At 50.9% G+C, this 19021-nt stretch overlaps 1 protein-coding gene across 1 annotated transcript in view; it reads left to right on the forward strand.

Moving 5' to 3' along the window:
• fstl5 (follistatin-like 5) overlaps positions 1-19021 on the forward strand; it is a 724566-nt gene that overhangs the window by 359766 nt on the left and 345779 nt on the right. The window contains exon 5 of the mRNA XM_067992568.1: positions 1824-2020. Within this exon, the coding sequence (XP_067848669.1) occupies positions 1824-2020 (197 nt within the window). The remainder of the gene's footprint in view (positions 1-1823; positions 2021-19021) is intronic.

Below are 19021 nucleotides of genomic sequence, written 5' to 3' on the forward strand. Positions count from 1 at the left end.
ATTTGAATGAATCAATACATTTGCAGTTTGTTAAATTAAACGTAATTACTATTAAATCTGCTACCACTACCTTTTCAGGTGGTGCATTCCAGATCATAACAACTCGCTATGTAAAAAAATGTCTCCTCATCAACCCCCTGGTTCTTTAGACATCCACACAGTTTCCCAGTATTCACTATTATAGAGCTCTCCGTTATCCACCCACTTATATAAAATTGGCATCCAGGGCTGCTGTGTACTGTGCTGTTTAAGAATGTGAATTTAAAGAGCCCTCTAGTAAGTTTTGTAGTAACACCTTGGGCTATTTCTGAACCTTTCTTTTTGCTTTTTTATTTCTTTCTTTCCTATTCCCATTTATTTTGTCAGGAGGCTTTATGCTAAGTGTTTTGATACTACCATTTTTTTGATATGTCCACAATACTGGTATAAGAGGAAGAAGATGAGGAGCAATGAAGGGATACCAGGCAGATTAGGCTGCACCAGAAGTGGACTCCATCTATCCTTCATTACCCTCAAAGCTGCAAAGCAGAATCTTGAAGAAATTTGTGAGAATCTATACCAAAAATGATATCAATGCAGTTTATCTGAATAAAAATGTCTCACCTTTGAAATATCTACAAGCACTTCGGGGACTTGTATTAATAATAATTGTTTTAAAAAATTGATCTGGTTGCAGAACAGATGTGATATTCATTGGTCATTGCTGCAAACAACTCAGGCTGAAATTCTTGTTTGCATTATTTTAGCGCGCTGGCTAACACACTTGCATTGAATTCCTTGTACATTATTTTAGTGCGCTGGCTAACACACTTGCATTGAATTCCTTGTACATTATTTTAGTGCGCTGGCTAACACACTTGCATTGAATTCCTTGTACATTATTTTAGTGCACTGGTTAACACACTTGCATTGAATTCCTTGTACATTATTTTAGTGCGCTGGCTAACACACTTGCATTGAATTCCTTGTACATTATTTTAGTGCACTGGTTAACACACTTGCATTGAATTCCTTGTACATTATTTTAGTGCACTGGTTAACACACTTGCATTGAATTCCTTGTACATTATTTTAGCGCGCTGGCTAACTTACTTGCATTGAATTCCTTGTACATTATTTTAGCGCGCTGGCTAACTTACTTGCATTGAATTCCTTGTACATTATTTTAGCGCGCTGGCTAACTTACTTGCATTGAATTCGTTGTACATTATTTTAGTGCACTGGTTAACACACTTGCATTGAATTCCTTGTACATTATTTTAGCGCGCTGGCTAACTTACTTGCATTGAATTCCTTGTACATTATTTTAGTGCACTGGTTAACACACTTGCATTGAATTCCTTGTACATTATTTTAGCGCGCTGGCTAACTTACTTGCATTGAATTCCTTGTACATTATTTTAGCGCGCTGGCTAACTTACTTGCATTGAATTCCTTGTACATTATTTTAGCGCGCTGGCTAACTTACTTGCATTGAATTCCTTGTACATTATTTTAGTGCACTGGTTAACACACTTGCATTGAATTCCTTGTACATTATTTTAGTGCGCTGGCTAACACACTTGCATTGAATTCCTTGTGCATTATTTTAGCACACTGGTTAACACACTCTCATCGAATTCCCATATGCATTATTTTAAGTTACTAACCTAAGCTTTTTAAAAGTTTCAACCTTTTATGTGTCATGTGAGAATTCTTTTTATATCATACCAAAACATCCTGATCGTCGGCATAGCTTTTAGTAGCTGTTGTGATTTTTATTTTGAATTGGTGATGTCCTTTGCAACCCACCATCTCTAATCTCCTGTCTCTTCTTGTTCCAGGTGACAAGTGCAAATTGATTGAATACAGCAAACTGAAAAACATGCTTCTGGACCTCCAGAATCAAAAATACATCCGACAACGAAATAAAAAAGAAAATGAAGACAAAATGTCTCTCAAGAAGTTTCTGGTGGATAACATGTTTGAATATTTCGATTCAAATGATGATGGGCTTGTAGACAGCAATGAACTGGCTCAGGTGGGTGGAAGAATCCATGAGAATGAAATCAATAATGGGTGTTGTGAATTCTTACTTTCAAGTGTAAATTCAAACAATTATAGCAGAAACTAGAGATTGTTCTCTTTATAGCTCTGTTATAAGTTTACTGGTTCAAAAGAACTCAATCTGACTCCCAACCGAGTGGTGAATCCCAGCAGTAAAATCTTACAGTCCCCACCACTTACACTGCCCATGCGAATCATGGTCAGCTGGGTATATCGGGCAGATAGCGCTAACCATTTGCCAGTAGCATAGGAGTCAATTACAAAGGCACTACTTAAAGCATGTTAAGCGCACCAGCTTTTTAAGGCAGTTCAGTAAGTTCTTAGCACCTCATTAACATATTTGTGTTTAAATCACTCTGTGGCAATTCTGTTTCTGTGTCTGTTTTGAGTCCATGATCTCTCTTATTGTTAACAATCACCCGTTCTGAACTAGAACATGGTTCAGTTACCGATAACAACTGCAGAGATTCGAGAAATCCTATCCCTCCTGCATTTCCTGCAGTTTACCAGCTCCCAATTCTTCAATCAGTAATTTAGGAACATTGGAAAACCCTCTTGGTTTAAATCCTGGACAAACTACCTTTTGATCCCTTTCCACGTTAAGTTTTGTTAGCAATAACCATGGGTACGGAATTGGAATTAATTCAGCCATTTGCTTCCTTCTCTGTTCCCGTTCTCTCTCAGTGTGTCTAAAAGACGATACACTGTCCGCCGCTTGTAGCAGGCTAATCGCATGGACTATAACTGCCATCCATCAGTTATTTTGGTCTCTATAACCCAAAAGTTTTATCTTGTTGCCATAAACACACTCCCCAAAAATCAGCTAGCAGTCAAAGCTGGCTGTACTGGGCACCTCTGGAACTATTCAGATTACTATTCACTATTACTATTCAGAATGTGGGTCTATTAATATAAGTACAATTGAGAATTATTGAAAGATTAAGCACATGATTTTAGCTGGGAGCTGGGAACCCAGCCCACCCCTAGATATTCACCTGGGGAACCCGGAAGCCAAATGAGAGTTGCAATTTGCCATCACAACTCAATTCCAGATGAGTTTTTGTGCTTCTGTGTTTCCAACGCACCAGGCAGCCAGAGTGACAGGATGGCTGCCTGGTGGAAGGGAAAGGAGCCGTAAATCAGAGAGGGGGATGGGAGGGAGAGAGAGAGATCGTGGGCCCTGAAACAAATCGGAGGTGGGGGGAGCTGGGTGGACGTGGACAACATGGGGTGGGCCTTGAAACATCGAAACATAGAAAATAGGAGCAAGAGTAGGCCATTCGGCCCTTTGGGCCTGCTCCGCCATTCAAGATGATCATGGATGATCGTCGAACTCAGTACCCTGTTCCCGCTTTTTCCCCATATCCCTTGATCCCTTTAGCATTAAGAAATATATCTATCTCCTTCTTCAATACATCTAATGACTTGGTCTCCACTGCCTTCTATGGTAGAGAATTCTACAGGTTCACCACCCTCTGAGTGAAGAAATTTCTCCTCATCTCGGTTCTAAATGGCATACCCCGTATCCTGAGACTGTGACCCCTGGTTCTGGACTCCCCAGCCATCGGGAACATCCTCCCTGCATCTAGTCTGTCTAGTCCTGTTAGAATTTTATATGTTTCGATGAGATCACCTCTCATTCTTCTAAACTCTATTGTATATAGGCCTTGTCGACCCAATCTCTCCTCGTACGTCAGTCCTGCCATCCCAGGAATCAGTCTGGTAAACCTTCGTTGCACTCCCTCCATGGCAAGGACATCCTTCCTCAGAAAAAGACTCCAAAACTGCACACAATATTCCAGATGTGGCCTCACCAAGGCCCTGTATAACTGCAGTATGACATCCGTGCTCCTGTACTCAAATCCTCTTGCAATGAAGGCCAACATACCATTCGCCTTCCTATCTGCTTGCTGCACCTGAATGCTTGCATTCAGCGACTGGTGTACAAGGACACCCAGGTCTCGTTGCACCTCCCCTTTTCCCAATCTATCACCATTCAGATAATAACCTGTCTTTCTGTTTTTACAACCAAAGTGGATAACCTCACATTTATCCACATTATACTGCATCTGCCATGTTCTTGCCCACTCATCCAACTTGTCCAAATCACATTGGAGCCTCTTTGCATCCTCCTCACAGCTCACATTCCACTCCAGCTTTGTGTCATCTGCAAACTTGGAAATGTTACATTTAGTTCCCTCATCCAAATCATTGATATATATTGTGAATAGCTGGGGCCCAAGCACTGATCCCTGCGCTACCCCACTAGTCACTGCCTGCCACCCGGAAAAAGACCTGTTTATTCCTACTCTCTGTTCCCTGTCTGTCAACCAATTCTCAATCCATGCCAGTATATCCCCCCCAATCCCATGTGCTTTAATTTTGCACACTAACCTCTTGTGTGGGACCTTATCAAAAGCCTTCTGAAAATCCAAATACACCACATTCACTGGTTCTCCCCTATCTTTTCTACTAGTTACATCCTCAAAAAACTCCAGTAGATTTATTAAGCATGATTTCCCTTTCATAAACCCATGCTGACTTTGTCCAATTCTGTTAATGTCCTCCAAGTGTTCTGTTATCACATCTTTTACAATAGACTAGCATTTTCCCCACTACTGATGTTAGTCTAACTGGTCTGTAATTCCCTGTTTTTTCTCTCCCTTTTTTAAATAGTGGGGTTACATTTGCCACCCTCCAATCTGTAGGAACTGTTCCAGAGTCTATAGAATTTTGGAAGATGATGACCAATGCATCCACTATTTCCAGGGCCACTTCCTTTAGTACACTGGGATGTAGATTATCAGGCCCTGGGGATTTGTCAGCCTTTAGCCCCATTAATTTTCCTAGCACTATTTTTTTACTAATACTGGTTTCCTTCAGTTCCTCCCTCTCACTAGACCCTTGGTTCCCTAACATTTCTGGCAGGTTATTTGTGTCCTCCTTTGTGAAGACAGAACCAAAGTATGTGTTTAATTGCTCTGCCATTTCTTTGTTCCCCATTATAATTTTCCCCATTTCTGACTGTAAGGGACCTACATTTGTCTTCACTAATCTTTTTCTCTTGACATATTTATAGAAGCTTTAACAGTCAGTTTTTATGTTCCCTGCTAGTTTACTCTCATACTCTATTTTTCCCCTCTTAATCAATCTCTTTGTCCTCCTTTGCTGAATTCTGAACTGCTCCCAATCCTCAGGCTTGCTGCTTTTTCTGGCAATTTTATATGCCTCCTCTTTGGATCTAATACCATCCCTAATTTCTTTTGTAAGCCATGGTTGAGCCACCTTTCCCGTTTTATTTTTGCTCCAGACAGGAATGTATAATTGTTGTAATTCCTGCACACGTTCTTTAAATATTAGCCATTGCCTATCCACCGTCATCCCTTTTAGTAAAGTTTCCCAATCTATCATAGCACCAGATACTTTCGTAATTTCCTTTATTTAGATTCAGGACCCTAGTTTCGGATTCAACTACTTCATTCTCTATCTTAATGAGGAATTCTATCATGTTATGGTCGCTCTTCCCTAAGGGACCCCGCACAACAAGATTGTTAATTAATCCTTTCTCATTGCACAATACCCAGTCTGGGATCGCCTGTTCTCTCGTTGGTTCCTCAATGCATTGGTCTGGAAAACCATCATGTACACACTCCAGGAGTTCCTTCCCCACAGTATTATTGCTAATTTGGTTTGACCAATCTATATGTAGATTAAAGTCACCCATGATTATAATTGTACCCTTTTTGCATGCGTCTCTAACTTCCTGTTTAATGCCCTCCTCTACATCTCCACTACTGTTTGGGGGCCTATAGAGAACCCCCAACAACGTTTTCTGCCCCTTGGTGTTTGTTAGCTCCAACCATACAGATTCCACATCGTGATTTTCCGAGCCAATATCCTTCCTCACTTTTGCATTGATTTCTTCCTTTACTAACAACACTACCCCACCTCCTTTCCCTTTTTGCCTGTCCTTCCTAAATATTGAATCCCCCTGGATGTTCAGTTCCCATCCATGGTCACCCTTCAGCCATGTCTTCGTAATCACAACTATATCATAACCGTTAATATCTCTCTGCGCTGTTAATTCATCCACCTTATTGCGAATTCTCCGCACATTTAGACACAATGACTTTTTAAAATTGCTAGTCATCTTAGTTTTATTTTGCGCTATGGCCCTATTTGTTTTTTGCCCTTGTTTTCTCTGCCTTCCACAATTGCTTCTTCCCTTTCTGTCTTTTGTTTGTATCCTTGTTTCGCCCTCCTCTGTCTCCCTGGCAGGTTCCCATCCCCCTGCCATTCTAGTTTAAACCTTCCCCTTGAAGATCAGTGGGTCCAGTATTTGGGGGGGGTGGAGGGCGGGGGGTCCAGCATCGGAAGATCGGGGGTCCAGCATAGGGTGGTGGGGTTTCCAGCATCGGAAGATTGGGGCGTGCACCATTATGGGGGGGTCCAGCATTGGAAGATTGGGTGTGTCCAGCATCGGGGGAGGGGTTCCAGCATTGGAGGGGGGTGGCGGGTCGGCCAATCGCAGAGTCATGTCGCGCCAGGTGAGCTTGTTGGGCCTGGAAGAAGCACTCCTGCTCCTCCTGGTCCACAAGCAGTGCATTGAAGGCACTCACCTCATGGATTCGGTCCTTCCCACCTACTTTCACCTGATGTGAATTGGAAGCAATGGGAAACCCCAACATAGAAACATAGAAACATAGAAAATAGGAGCAGGAGTAGGCCATTCGGCCCTTCAAGCCTGCTCCACCATTCAGTATGATCATGGCTGATTCTCTATCTCAATACCATATTCCTGCTCTCTCCCCATACCCCTTGATGCGTTTTGTGTCTAGAAATCTATCCAGCTCCTTCTTAAATATATTCAGTGATTTGGCCTCCACAGCCCTTTATGGCAGAGAATTCCACAGGTTCACCACCCTCTGAGTGAAGAAATTTCTCCTCATCTCAGTCCTAAATGTCCTACCCCGTATCCTGAGACTGTGACCCCTCGTTCTGGACCCCCCAGCCAGGGGAAACATCCTCCCTGTATCCAGTCTGTCTAGCCCTGTCAGAATTTTATACATTTCAATGAGATCCCCTCTCATTCTTTTAAACTCGAGTGAATACAGGCCTAGTCGACACAATCTCTCCTCATACGACAGTCCTGCCATCCCAGGAATCAGTCTGGTGAACCTTCGCTGCACTCCCTCTATGGCACACAATACTCCAGGTGTGGTCTCACCAAGGCCCTGTATAACTGCAGTAAGACATCTTTGCTCCTGTACTCAAATCCTCTTACAATGAAGGCAAACATACCATTTGCCTTCCTAACTGCTTGCTGCATCTGCATGTTTGCTTTCAGTGACTGGTGTACAAGGACACCCAGGTCCCTTTGTACATCAACCTTTCCCAATCTATCGCCATTTAAATAATCCTCTGCCTTTCTGTTTTTCCTTCCGAAATGGATAACTTCACATTAATCCATGTTGTACTGCATCTGCCATGTATTTGCCCACTCACTCAACTTGTCTAAATCGTCTTGAAGCCACTTTGCATCCTCCTCACAACTCACAATCTCACCTAGTTTTGTGTCGTCAGCAAACTTGGAAATATTACATTTGGTTCCCTCATCCAAATCATTGATATATATTGTGAATTGCTGGGGCCCAAGCACTGATCCCTGCGGTACCCCACTAGTCACCGCCTGCCACCCCGTAAAAGACCCATTTATTCCTACTCTCTGTTTCCTGTCTGTTAACCAATTTTGAATTCTGAAAGAGTGGTGGAAGCAGATTCAATAGTAACTTTCAAAATGGAATTGGATAAATACTTGAAGGGGAAACATTTGCAGGGCTATGGGGAAACGAGCAGTGGAGAGGGACAAATTGGATAGCTTTTTCAAAGAGCCGGCACAGGCACGATGGGCCAAATGGCCTCCTTTTGTGCTGTATCATTCTAAGAGTTGGTATTGAAAACCCCAAGAAGAAAAAATAGTACAGCATTGTGTTTCAAATAGTGCCAATTGGATGTAGATCGGTTCTAGGCGCTAGAGTCATTCAACATTTGCATCTTTTAACCGTGAATCATGAGAATATTGTGATGATTGAGGATGCATCAGGACTCATAAAACAATCTATAATGGTTAAGTACCAGGAGAGGGGAAGTTAATAAGCATTCTGAACTTTCAAACTGACCCCACCTACACAGTTATCAGCTAGGAAACTACCTCTAGCTGCAAAAGAACTTGTTAAGGAGAATATTAATGAGCTTGTCGATAGGACATTTCTGGCACCGGTTCGTGTCCCAACTGAATGGATATCTTCAACGATGGTGGTAATTAAAGGTATGTACAATCTACAGGGAGAAATACAGCAACTCACCAAGGTTACTTTGACAGCACCTCTCTATCCTGCAACCTTTACCACCGAGAAGAACAAAACCGCAATGTTGTGGAATCCATCATCTCCAAATTCCACTCCAAGTCACACACCATAGAATCATAGAAAGGTTACAGCATGGAAGGAGGCCATTCGGCCCAGTGAGTCCACGCCAACTCTATGCCAGAGCAATCCAGCTAGTCCCACTAGCATTTTCCCTACTACTGATGTTAGGCTAACCGATCTGTAGTTCCCTGTTTTCTCTCTCCCTCCTTTTTTACACAGGTAAGGTTAAAGTTGTTTTACTTTTGTAATACACAAAAAATTAAGTACATCAACTATTTCAGTGAGGTACATTTCCCCTTTAAGTATTGGCCCGCTGGCTTTAAGTGGGGGGGGCAGGACTTCCAGGTGTCTGTTGTGCGCGCATCCAAACGTGTCTGGGTCAAACCCGGAAGTGGGTGAGTTGGAGCCGATGCGGTCCCGCTCCAAAAAGCTATTGTTTTAACCTCCCGCCTGTCCCTAACCTTCCCGTTCTTGGGAGTTAAAATTACCCTGGGAGAGTCTACTTTTATAGCTTTTTCTTGTTCCAGCACAATATTGGTGCGGATGATGTAGAGATTGTGTAAGTGTTCTCAAAATATAATGGAGCGAAAGTTCCTCAGCTGTCTAGCGGAATCCCACAACAGCTGCACACTCTACCAGAACCCGGATACACTGCGTCCCAGCCTTACGTGGAGGTTTTTGTGGAGCCTTGTAAGGCGCGAACCCTCTTAGATCAGGAGGGAGGCCAGGCTGGTGCGTGTGCATCGGAGATACATGGCACTTTCCTGCCAGTACCTCCCACATCTTAGGATACACTTTGACCTGCATTTCCCTGAGGAGCAGTTGCAGCTTGATGAAGATGCAGCAAACAATTTTTTCTTGGCTGGAAGACACATTAGTGCCACACTAAGAAAGCAGTCCTTCTCTTGACTACCATATCTGGATGCTGCATAATGTTCCTGCGTAGATCTTCCCTGCTTCCCACGAGTATGACATCATCTACATATCCTTTCCTGTGTGCATCAATTGACACATTTCCCATTCATACCACCTCATCAAAGCCACTACCAAACTTTCCGACGAACACTGTCTGCATGTAGAACAATTTAGTGCTATGAAAATTTGAATCAAAACTCATAGTTTGTATGTGCCCAGCACTTCTTACCACCATCCCTGGTGCCAGTGTGTGGCATGTGAATTCTTAACCCTAATCTAATGTTCCTAGGAGCTACCTGAGTGGTATAAGAGTGTGAGGTGGCTGGCTGCTGTATGTCCTTATGAACCTCTTGGGACTGAGGTGGCCCTTGTCTCACAGCACCCAAGCCCTGAGCTGAACCTGCTACAGCCTGCATGGGCAGCCTGGCCCTGTGCACTTTCAGCCATGTGTACAAGCATCTGAGGAGGCTGGCTGGAGGATCCGCATATGCTGCAATTGAGAGAGAGTAGCACCTTTGTGCCCATTCCTGCCATGCTACTAGTACTGGGCACTGCCTTTATTTGGCTATTGACCTGCCGGAAAGCAGAACTAGTGGTACTAATGACATTAGTGAAGCCCTTTGAGGTTCATGTCTGTAAGCCAGCCTTAATTACTTAGAAGTCAGAAGAGATAACTCTGTCTAATGTTGTGCCCCAGGCTCTGTGGTAGCAATTTGACCATCTGTGGGGCGAAGCATACACTGTCCATATGGCATCTGTTGATAGGGCTTCTGCTGTAGATCTCCCTGGAGCTGCCACTCACCAGGATGGACTGCCATTCCACAGAGCTATCTATCGTGTACTGCACATGCTGGTAGTGGACACCCCTTGGCTTGCCATCTGCAGCACACTGTCTGACATGGCTCTCACTGCCTGAACATATGATTGATGCTTTGCAAGCATCCTCCTTCAAAACCAGTACCCGAGAGATCTGGATCTTCAGGCTCTTCAACTAAGGGGCAACATCTCTTGGCTCTCCGGTCAGCAATGTCTTCCTCCTCGTCTTCCACCCCCAACTGCTTCTCTTAGAAGAAAGAAATGATTTGCATTTATATAGTGCCATTCACGATCTTAGGAAACCCCAAAGCACTTCACAGCCAATAAATTACTTTTGAAGTGTAGTCACTGTTGCAATGTAGGGAAAGACGACAACCAATTTATGCACAGCAAGGTCCCACAAACAGCAATGAGATAAATGACCAATTAAACTGTTTTAATGACGTTGGTTGAGGGATAAATATTGGCCAGGAAACCGGGAGAACTCCTCAGATCTTCTTCGAATAGTACCATGGGATCTTTTACATCTGCCTGAGAATCATAGAATCATAGAATGGTTACAGCATGGAAGGAGGCCATTTGGCCCATTGAGTCCATGCCAGCTCTCTGCAAGAGCTATCCAGCTAGCCCCACTCCACTGCCCTTTCCCTGTAGCCCTGCAAATTTTTTTCCTGTCAAGTACTTATCCAATTGGCTTTTGAAAGCCATGATTGAATCTGCCTCCACCACTCTTTCAGGCAGTGCATTCCAAATTATAACCACTCGGCGTGTAAAAAAGTTTTTCCTCATGTCACCTTTGGTTCTTTTGCCAATCACCTTAAATCTATGTCCTCTGATCCTGTCCACCACTGGGAACAGTTTCTCTCTATCTACTCTGTCTAGACCCTTTATGATTTTGAATACCTCTTTCAAGGCTCCTCTCAACCTTCTCTGCTCTAAGGAGAATAACCCCAGCTTCTCCAGTCTATTCACGTAACTGAAGTCCTTCATTCCTGGAACCAATCTAGTAAATCTCTTCTGCACCCTCTCTAAGGCCTTCATATCCTTCCGAAAGTGCAGTGCCCAGAATTGGACACAATACTCCATTTGTGGCCGAACCAGTGTTTTATAAAGGTTCATCGTGACCTCCTTGCTTTTGTACTCTATGCCTCTATTTATAAAACCCAGCTTCCCATATGCTTTTTTAACCGCTTTCTAACCTGCCCTGCCACCTTCAACGATTTGTGCACAAATACCCCCAGAACTTCCTGAACCACTTTTAGAATTGTACCGTTTAGATTATATTGCCTCTCCTCGTTCTTCCTGCCAAAATGTATCACTTTGCACTTCTCTGCGTTAAATTTCATCTGCCATGTGCCTGCCCATTCCATCAGCCTGTCCACGTCCTCTTGAAGTCTATCATCCTCCTCACTGTTTACTACACTTCCAAGTTTTGTGTCATCTGCAAATTTTGAAACTGTGCTCTGTACACCCAAGTCCAAGTCACTAATATATATCAAGAAAAGCAGTGGTCCTAGTACCGACCCCTGGGATACACTCCCTCCAGTCCGATAAACAACCGTTCACCACTACTCTCTGTTTCCTGTCACTTAGCCAATTTTGTATCCATGCTGCCACTGCCCCTTTTATTCCATAGGCTTCAACCTTGATGACAAGCCTATTATGTGGCACTTTATTAAATGCCTTTTGGAAGTCCATATACAGTACATCAACCGTCTTGCCCTCATCAACCCGTTCTGTTACTTCATGAAAAAACTCAAATCAAGTTAGTTAAACACGATTTGCCTTTAACAAATCCGTCTTGGCTTTCCTTAATTAATCCACACTTGTTCAAGTGACTGTTAATTTTGTCCCGGATTATTGTTTCTAAAAGTTTCCCCACCACCGAGGTTAAACTGACTGGCCTGTAGCTGCTGGGTTTATCCTTACACCCTTTTTTGAACATGGATGTGACATTCGCAATTCTCCAGTCCTCTGGCACCTCCCCCCGTATCTAAGGATGATTGGAAGATTATGGCCAGTACCTCCGCAATTTCCACCCTGACTTCCCACAGCTACCTAGGATGCATCCCATCCAGACCAGGTGACTTATCTACTTTAAGTACAGCTAGCCTTTTAAACCTCCTCTTTAGCAATTTTTAGCCCATCCAGTATCTCAACTACCTCTTCTTTTACAGTGACTTTGGCAGCATCTTCTTCCTTGGTAAAGACAGATGCAAAGTACTCATTTAGTACCTCAGTCGTGCCCTCCGCCTCCATGCGTAATCTCTGTTTTGTCCTTAATCGGTCCCACCCCTCCTCTTACTACCCGTTTACTGTTTATATACCTATAGAAGACTTTTGGATTCCCTTTTATGTTGGCCGCCAGTCTATTCTCATACCCGCTCTTTGCCCCTCTTATTTTCTTTTTCACTTCTCCTCTGAACTTTCTATATTCAGCCTGGTTCTCCTTTGTATTATCAACCTGACATCTGTCATACGCCTCCCTTTTTCTGCTTCATCCTACTATCTATTTCTTTCATCATCCAGGGAGCTCTGGCTTTAGTTGCCCTACCTCTCCCACTCAGGAGGATGTACCTAGACTATACCCGAACCATCTCCTCTTTAAAGGCCAGTTCAATTACAGTTTTGCCTGCCAATTTTTGATGCCAATTTACCCGTGCCTGATCCGTTCTCATCCCATTGAAATTAGCCCTCCTCCAATTTAGTGTTTTTACTCTTGAATGCTACTTGTCCTTTTCCATAACTAATCTAAACCTTATGATACTGTAATCGCTATTCCCTAAATGTTCCCCCATTGACACTTGCTCCACTTGGCCCGCCTCATTCCCCAGAAGCAGCTCCAGCAATGCCTCCTTCCTCGTTGGGCTGGAAACGTACAGGTCAAAGAAGTTCTCCTGAACACACTTCAAAAATTCGCCCCCATCTTTACCCTTTACTCTATTACTATCCCAGTCTATTTTAGGATAGTTGAAGTCCCCCATTATCAGTACACTATGGCTCTTGCACCTTTCTGTCATTTCCCTGCAAATTTGTTCCTCTATATCCTTCCCACAAGTTGGTGGCCAATAGTTTAATGGCAATTCTATTGTTTCTTAACTCTAACCAAATAGATTCTGTCCATGACCCCTCCAGGACATCCTCTCTCTCCAGCACTGCAATATTCTCCTTAATCAATATTGCCATCCCCCCTCCTTTCTTCCCTTCCCTATCTTTCCTGAACATCTTGTATCCAGGAATATTTAGGACCCAATCCTGCCCTTTTTTGAGCCAGGTCTCCGTTATCGCCATGACATCATATTCCCATGTGGCTAATTGTGCCTGCAGTTCATCAACCTTATTTACTACGTTTCGTGCGTTTACACACATGCACTGTAAACCTATCGTAGACCTTCTTGTATTCTCTCTTAGTCTGATCCCACCTAATACCATGCTATTTCTTACTCTAGTGCTATCTGTCTCTCCCAATCCTTTGTGCACCTTGTTTCTCCTTTCCAATGCTACATCCTGGTGCCCATCCCCCTGCCAAATTAGTTTAAACCCTCCCCCACAGCACTAGTGAACCTCCCGGCAAGGACATAGGTCCCAGCACTGTTGCAGAGCAACCCGTACAGGTCCCACTTCCCCCAGAATTGGTCCCAATGCCCCAGGAATCTAAAGCCCTTCTTCTGACACCATCTCACCAGCCATACATTCATCTGCTCCATCCTCCTACTTCTATACTCACTAGCACGTGGCACCGGGAGTAATCCGGAGATTGCTACCTTTGAGGTCCTGCTTATTGATCTCTTTCCTATCTCCTTAAAATCTGCCTGCAGGACCTCATCCCTTTTTCTACCTATGTCATTGGTACTGATATGGACCACGCCTTCTGGTTGTTCACCCTCCCCCCTCAGAATGTTCTACAGCCGCTCAGTGACATCCTTGAACCTGGCACCAGAGAGGCAACATATCATCCTGGACTCATGTCTGCGGCCACAGAAACGCCTGTCTGTTCCCCTAACTATTGAATCCCCGATCACTATTGCTTATTGCTCTCCTGACCTTTCTACCGCCCACCTCCACCCCGTACAGATGGGCCATCCATGGTGCTGTGGACTTGGCTCTGGCTGCACTCCGCAGAGGAACCCTCTCCTTCGCTAGTATTCAGAACTGAATACTGGTTAGAGAGCGAGATGCACTCAGGGGACTCCTGCACTACCTGTCTGGTCCTCCTTGTCTGTCTGGCAGTCACCCAGTCCCTCTCTGCCTGCACTCTCTTAATCTGCGGGTGACCACCTCCTGAAACGTGCTATCCGCGTAGCTCTCAGCCTCGCGGATGCACTGCAGTGACGCCAGCTGTTGCTCAAGCTCCGAAACCCGGAGCTCGAGCTCCTCCAGCTGACAACACTTCCTGCACCTGTGGTTGTCCAGCACATAGGAAGCGGCCTGGAATTCCCACGTAGCACAGGATATGCATTTGGTGGGACTGAGGTGCACGGTCATGCCTCGATTTATTTATGAGCGACTAAACTTACCAGAAATAAACTCAAGACTTGTCCTATTTCTGGACGAAAAAAAAATTCACCAATCAGCTCCTTCCCGTGTGCTGATGTCACTTCAGGTGTTTTTTATCGACTTCGCCCCCCCCTCCCCCCGACTCCTCTTTATCCTCAGTCCCCGCTCCCCGCTCCGTGCTCCCCGCTCCGTGCTCCGTGCTCCCCGCTCCGTGCTCCCCGCTCCGTGCTCCCCGCTCCCCGCTCCGTGCTCCCCGCTCCGTGCTCCCCGCTCCCCGCTCCGTGCTCCCCGCTCCCCGCTCCGTGCTCCCCGCTCCGTGCTCCCCGCTCCATGCTCCCCGCTCCGTGCTCCGTGCTCCCCGCTCCCCGCTCCCCGCTCCGTGCTCCGTGCTCCCCACTCCGTGCTCCCCGCTCCCCGCTCCCCGCTCCCCGCTCCGTGCTCCCCGCTCCGTGCTCCGTGCTCCCCGCTCCGTGCTCCCCGCTCCCCGCTCCCCGCTCCGTGCTCCCCGCTCCGTGCTCCCCGCTCCGTGCTCCCCGCTCCGTGCTCCCCGCTCCGTGCTCCCCGCTCCGTGCTCCCCGCTCCCCGCTCCGTGCTCCCCACTCCGTGCTCCGTGCTCCGTGCTCCCCGCTCCCCGCTCCGTGCTCCCCACTCCGTGCTCCCCGCTCCGTGCTCCCCGCTCCGTGCTCCCCGCTCCGTGCTCCCCGCTCCCCGCTCCGTGCTCCCCACTCCGTGCTCCCCGCTCCGTGCTCCCCGCTCCGTGCTCCCCACTCCGTGCTCCCCGCTCCGTGCTCCCCGCTCCGTGCTCCCCGCTCCGTGCTCCCCGCTCCGTGCTCCGTGCTCCCCGCTCCGTGCTCCCCGCTCCCCGCTCCGTGCTCCCCACTCCGTGCTCCCCGCTCCGTGCTCCGTGCTCCGTGCTCCCCACTCCGTGCTCCCCGCTCCCCGCTCCGTGCTCCCCGCTCCGTGCTCCCCGCTCCGTGCTCCCCGCTCCGTGCTCCGTGCTCCGTGCTCCCCGCTCCGTGCTCCCCGCTCCCCGCTCCCCGCTCCGTGCTCCCCGCTCCCCGCTCCGTGCTCCCCGCTCCGTGCTCCGTGCTCCCCGCTCCGTGCTCCGTGCTCCCCGCTCCGTGCTCCCCGCTCCGTGCTCCGTGCTTCCCGCTCCGTGCTCCGTTCTCCCCGCTCCGTGCTCCCCGCTCCGTGCTCCGTGCTCCGTGCTCCCCGCTCCCCGCTCCGTGCTCCGTGCTCTGTGCTCCGTGCTCTGTGCTCCGTGCTCCGTGCTCCCCGCTCCGTGCTCCGTGCTCCGTGCTCCGTGCTCCCCGCTCCGTGCTCCCCGCTCCGTGCTCCGTGCTCCGTGCTCCGTGCTCCGTGCTCTGTGCTCCGTGCTCTGTGCTCCGTGCTCCGTGCTCTGTGCTCCGTGCTCCCCGCTCCCCGCTCCGTGCTCCCCGCTCCGTGCTCCCCGCTCCGTGCTCCCCGCTCCGTGCTCCGTGCTCCGTGCTCCCCGCTCCGTGCTCCCCGCTCCCCGCTCCCCGCTCCGTGCTCCCCGCTCCCCGCTCCGTGCTCCCCGCTCCGTGCTCCGTGCTCCCCGCTCCGTGCTCCCCGCTCCGTGCTCCCCGCTCCGTGCTCCCCGCTCCGTGCTCCCCGCTCCGTGCTCCGTGCTCCGTGCTCCCCGCTCCGTGCTCCCCGCTCCCCGCTCCCCGCTCCGTGCTCCCCGCTCCCCGCTCCGTGCTCCCCGCTCCGTGCTCCGTGCTCCCCGCTCCGTGCTCCCCGCTCCGTGCTCCCCGCTCCGTGCTCCCCGCTCCGTGCTCCGTGCTCCCCGCTCCGTGCTCCCCGCTCCGTGCTCCATGCTCCCCGCTCCGTGCTCCGTGCTCTGTGCTCCGTGCTCTGTGCTCCGTGCTCCGTGCTCCGTGCTCCCCGCTCCCCGCTCCGTGCTCCGTGCTCTGTGCTCCGTGCTCTGTGCTCCGTGCTCTGTGCTCCCCGCTCCGTGCTCCGTGCTCCCCAGTCCGTGCGCCCCGCTCCGTGCTCCCCGCTCCGTGCTCCCCGCTCCGTGCTCCGTGCTCCCCAGTCCGTGCGCCCCGCTCCGTGCGCCCCGCTCCGTGCTCCCCGCTCCGTGCTCCCTGCTCCGTGCTCCCCGCTCCGTGCTCCGTGCTCCCCGCTCCGTGCTCCCCGCTCTGTGCTCCCCGCTCCGTGCTCCGTGCTCCCCGCTCCGTGCTCCCCGCTCTGTGCTCCCCGCTCCGTGCTCCGTGCTCCCCAGTCCGTGCGCCCCGCTCCGTGCTCCCCGCTCCGTGCTCCCTGCTCCGTGCTCCCCGCTCCGTGCTCCGTGCTCCCTGCTCCGTGCTCCCCGCTCTGTGCTCCCCGCTCCGTGCTCCGTGCTCCCCGCTCCGTGCTCCCCGCTCCGTGCTTCCCGCTCCGTGCTCCCTGCTCCGTGCTCCCCGCTCCCCGCTCCGTGCTCCGTGCTCCCCGCTCCGTGCTCCCCGCTCCGTGCTCCGTGCTCCGTGCTTCCCGCTCCGTGCTCCGTGCTCCCCGCTCCCTGCTCCCCGCTCCGTGCTCCCCGCTCCGTGCTCCGTGCTCCGTGCTCCCCGCTCCCCGCTCCATGCTCCCCGCTCCGTGCTCCCCGCTCCGTGCTCCCCGCTCCGTGCTCCCCGCTCCGTGCTCCGTGCTCCGTGCTCCGTGCTCCCCGCTCCGTGCTCCGTGCTCCCCGCTCCGTGCTCCCCGCTCCGTGCTCCGTGCTCCCCGCTCCGTGCTCCCCGCTCCGTGCTCCGTGCTCCCCGCTCCGTGCTCCCCGCTCCGTGCTCCCCGCTCCCCGCTCCGTGCTCCGTGCTCCCCGCTCCGTGCTCCGTGCTCCGTGCTCCCCGCTCCGTGCTCCGTGCTCCCCGCTCTGTGCTCCCCGCTCCGTGCTCCGTGCTCCCCAGTCCGTGCGCCCCGCTCCGTGCTCCCCGCTCCGTGCTCCCCGCTCCGTGCTCCATGCTCCCCGCTCCGTGCTCCGTGCTCCCCGCTCCGTGCTCCGTGCTCCGTGCTCCCCGCTCCGTGCTCCGTGCTCCCCAATCCGTGCGCCCCGCTCCGTGCTCCCCGCTCCGTGCTCCCTGCTCCGTGCTCCCCGCTCCGTGCTCCGTGCTCCCCGCTCCGTGCTCCCCGCTCTGTGCACCCCGCTCCGTGCTCCGTGCTCCCCGCTCCGTGCTCCCCGCTCTGTGCTCCCCGCTCCGTGCTCCGTGCTCCCCGCTCCGTGCTCCCCGCTCTGTGCTCCCCGCTCCGTGCTCCGTGCTCCCCGCTCCGTGCTCCGTGCTCCCCGCTCCGTGCTCCCCACTCCGTGCTCCGTGCTCCCCGCTCTGTGCTCCCCGCTCCGTGCTCCGTGCTCCCCGCTCCGTGCTCCCCGCTCCGTGCTCCCCGCTCCGTGCTCCCCGCTCCGTGCTCCCCACTCCGTGCTCCCCGCTCCGTGCTCCGTGCTCCCCACTCCGTGCTCCCCGCTCCGTGCTCCCCGCTCCGTGCTCCGTGGTCCGTGCTCCCCACTCCGTGCTCCCCGCTCCGTGCTCCGTGCTCCGTGCTCCCCGCTCCGTGCTCCCCGCTCCGTGCTCCGTGCTCCCCGCTCCGTGCTCCCCGCTCCGTGCTCCGTGCTCCCCGCTCCCCCCCACTCCTCTTTATCCTCGGTCCCCGCTCCCCACTCCGTGCTCCCCACTCCGTGCTCCCCACTCCGTTCTCCCCACTCCGTTCTCCCCACTCCGTGCTCCCCGCTCCTCCCAACTCCTCTTTATCCTCGGTCCCCGCTCCCCACTCCGTGCTCCCCACTCCGTGCTCCCCGCCCCCCCCTCACTCCTCTTTATCCTCGGTCCCCGCTCCCCACTCCGTGCTCCCCACTCCGTGCTCCCCGCCCCCCCCTCACTCCTCTTTATCCTCGGTCCCCGCTCCCCACTCCGTGCTCCCCACTCCGTGCTCCCCGCCCCCCCCTCACTCCTCTTTATCCTCGCTCTCCGCTCCCCACTCCGTGCTCCCCGCTCCCCCTGGCTCCCTGCTCCCCGCTCCCCCACCCGCTCCTCGTTTTCCCCGCTCCCCACTCCCTGCCCCCCGCTCCGTGCTCCCTGCCCCCCGCTCCTCGTTATCCCCGCTCCCCACTCCCTGCTCCCCGCTCCGTGCTCCCCGCCCCCTCCGCTCCTCATTATCCCCGCTCCTCGCTTCCTGCTCCCCACTCCGTGCTCCCCGCTCCCTGCCCCCCCACTCCTCTTTATCCTCGGTCTCCCCTCCCCACTCCCTGCTCTCCGCTCCCTGTCGCTCGTCTTTATCCTCGGACCCCGCTCCCCACTCCGTGCTCCCCACTCCGTGCTCCCCACTCCGTG

Source organism: Heptranchias perlo, chromosome 1, assembly GCF_035084215.1.
Source record: "Heptranchias perlo isolate sHepPer1 chromosome 1, sHepPer1.hap1, whole genome shotgun sequence".
Taxonomy (NCBI): Eukaryota; Metazoa; Chordata; class Chondrichthyes; order Hexanchiformes; family Hexanchidae; genus Heptranchias; species Heptranchias perlo.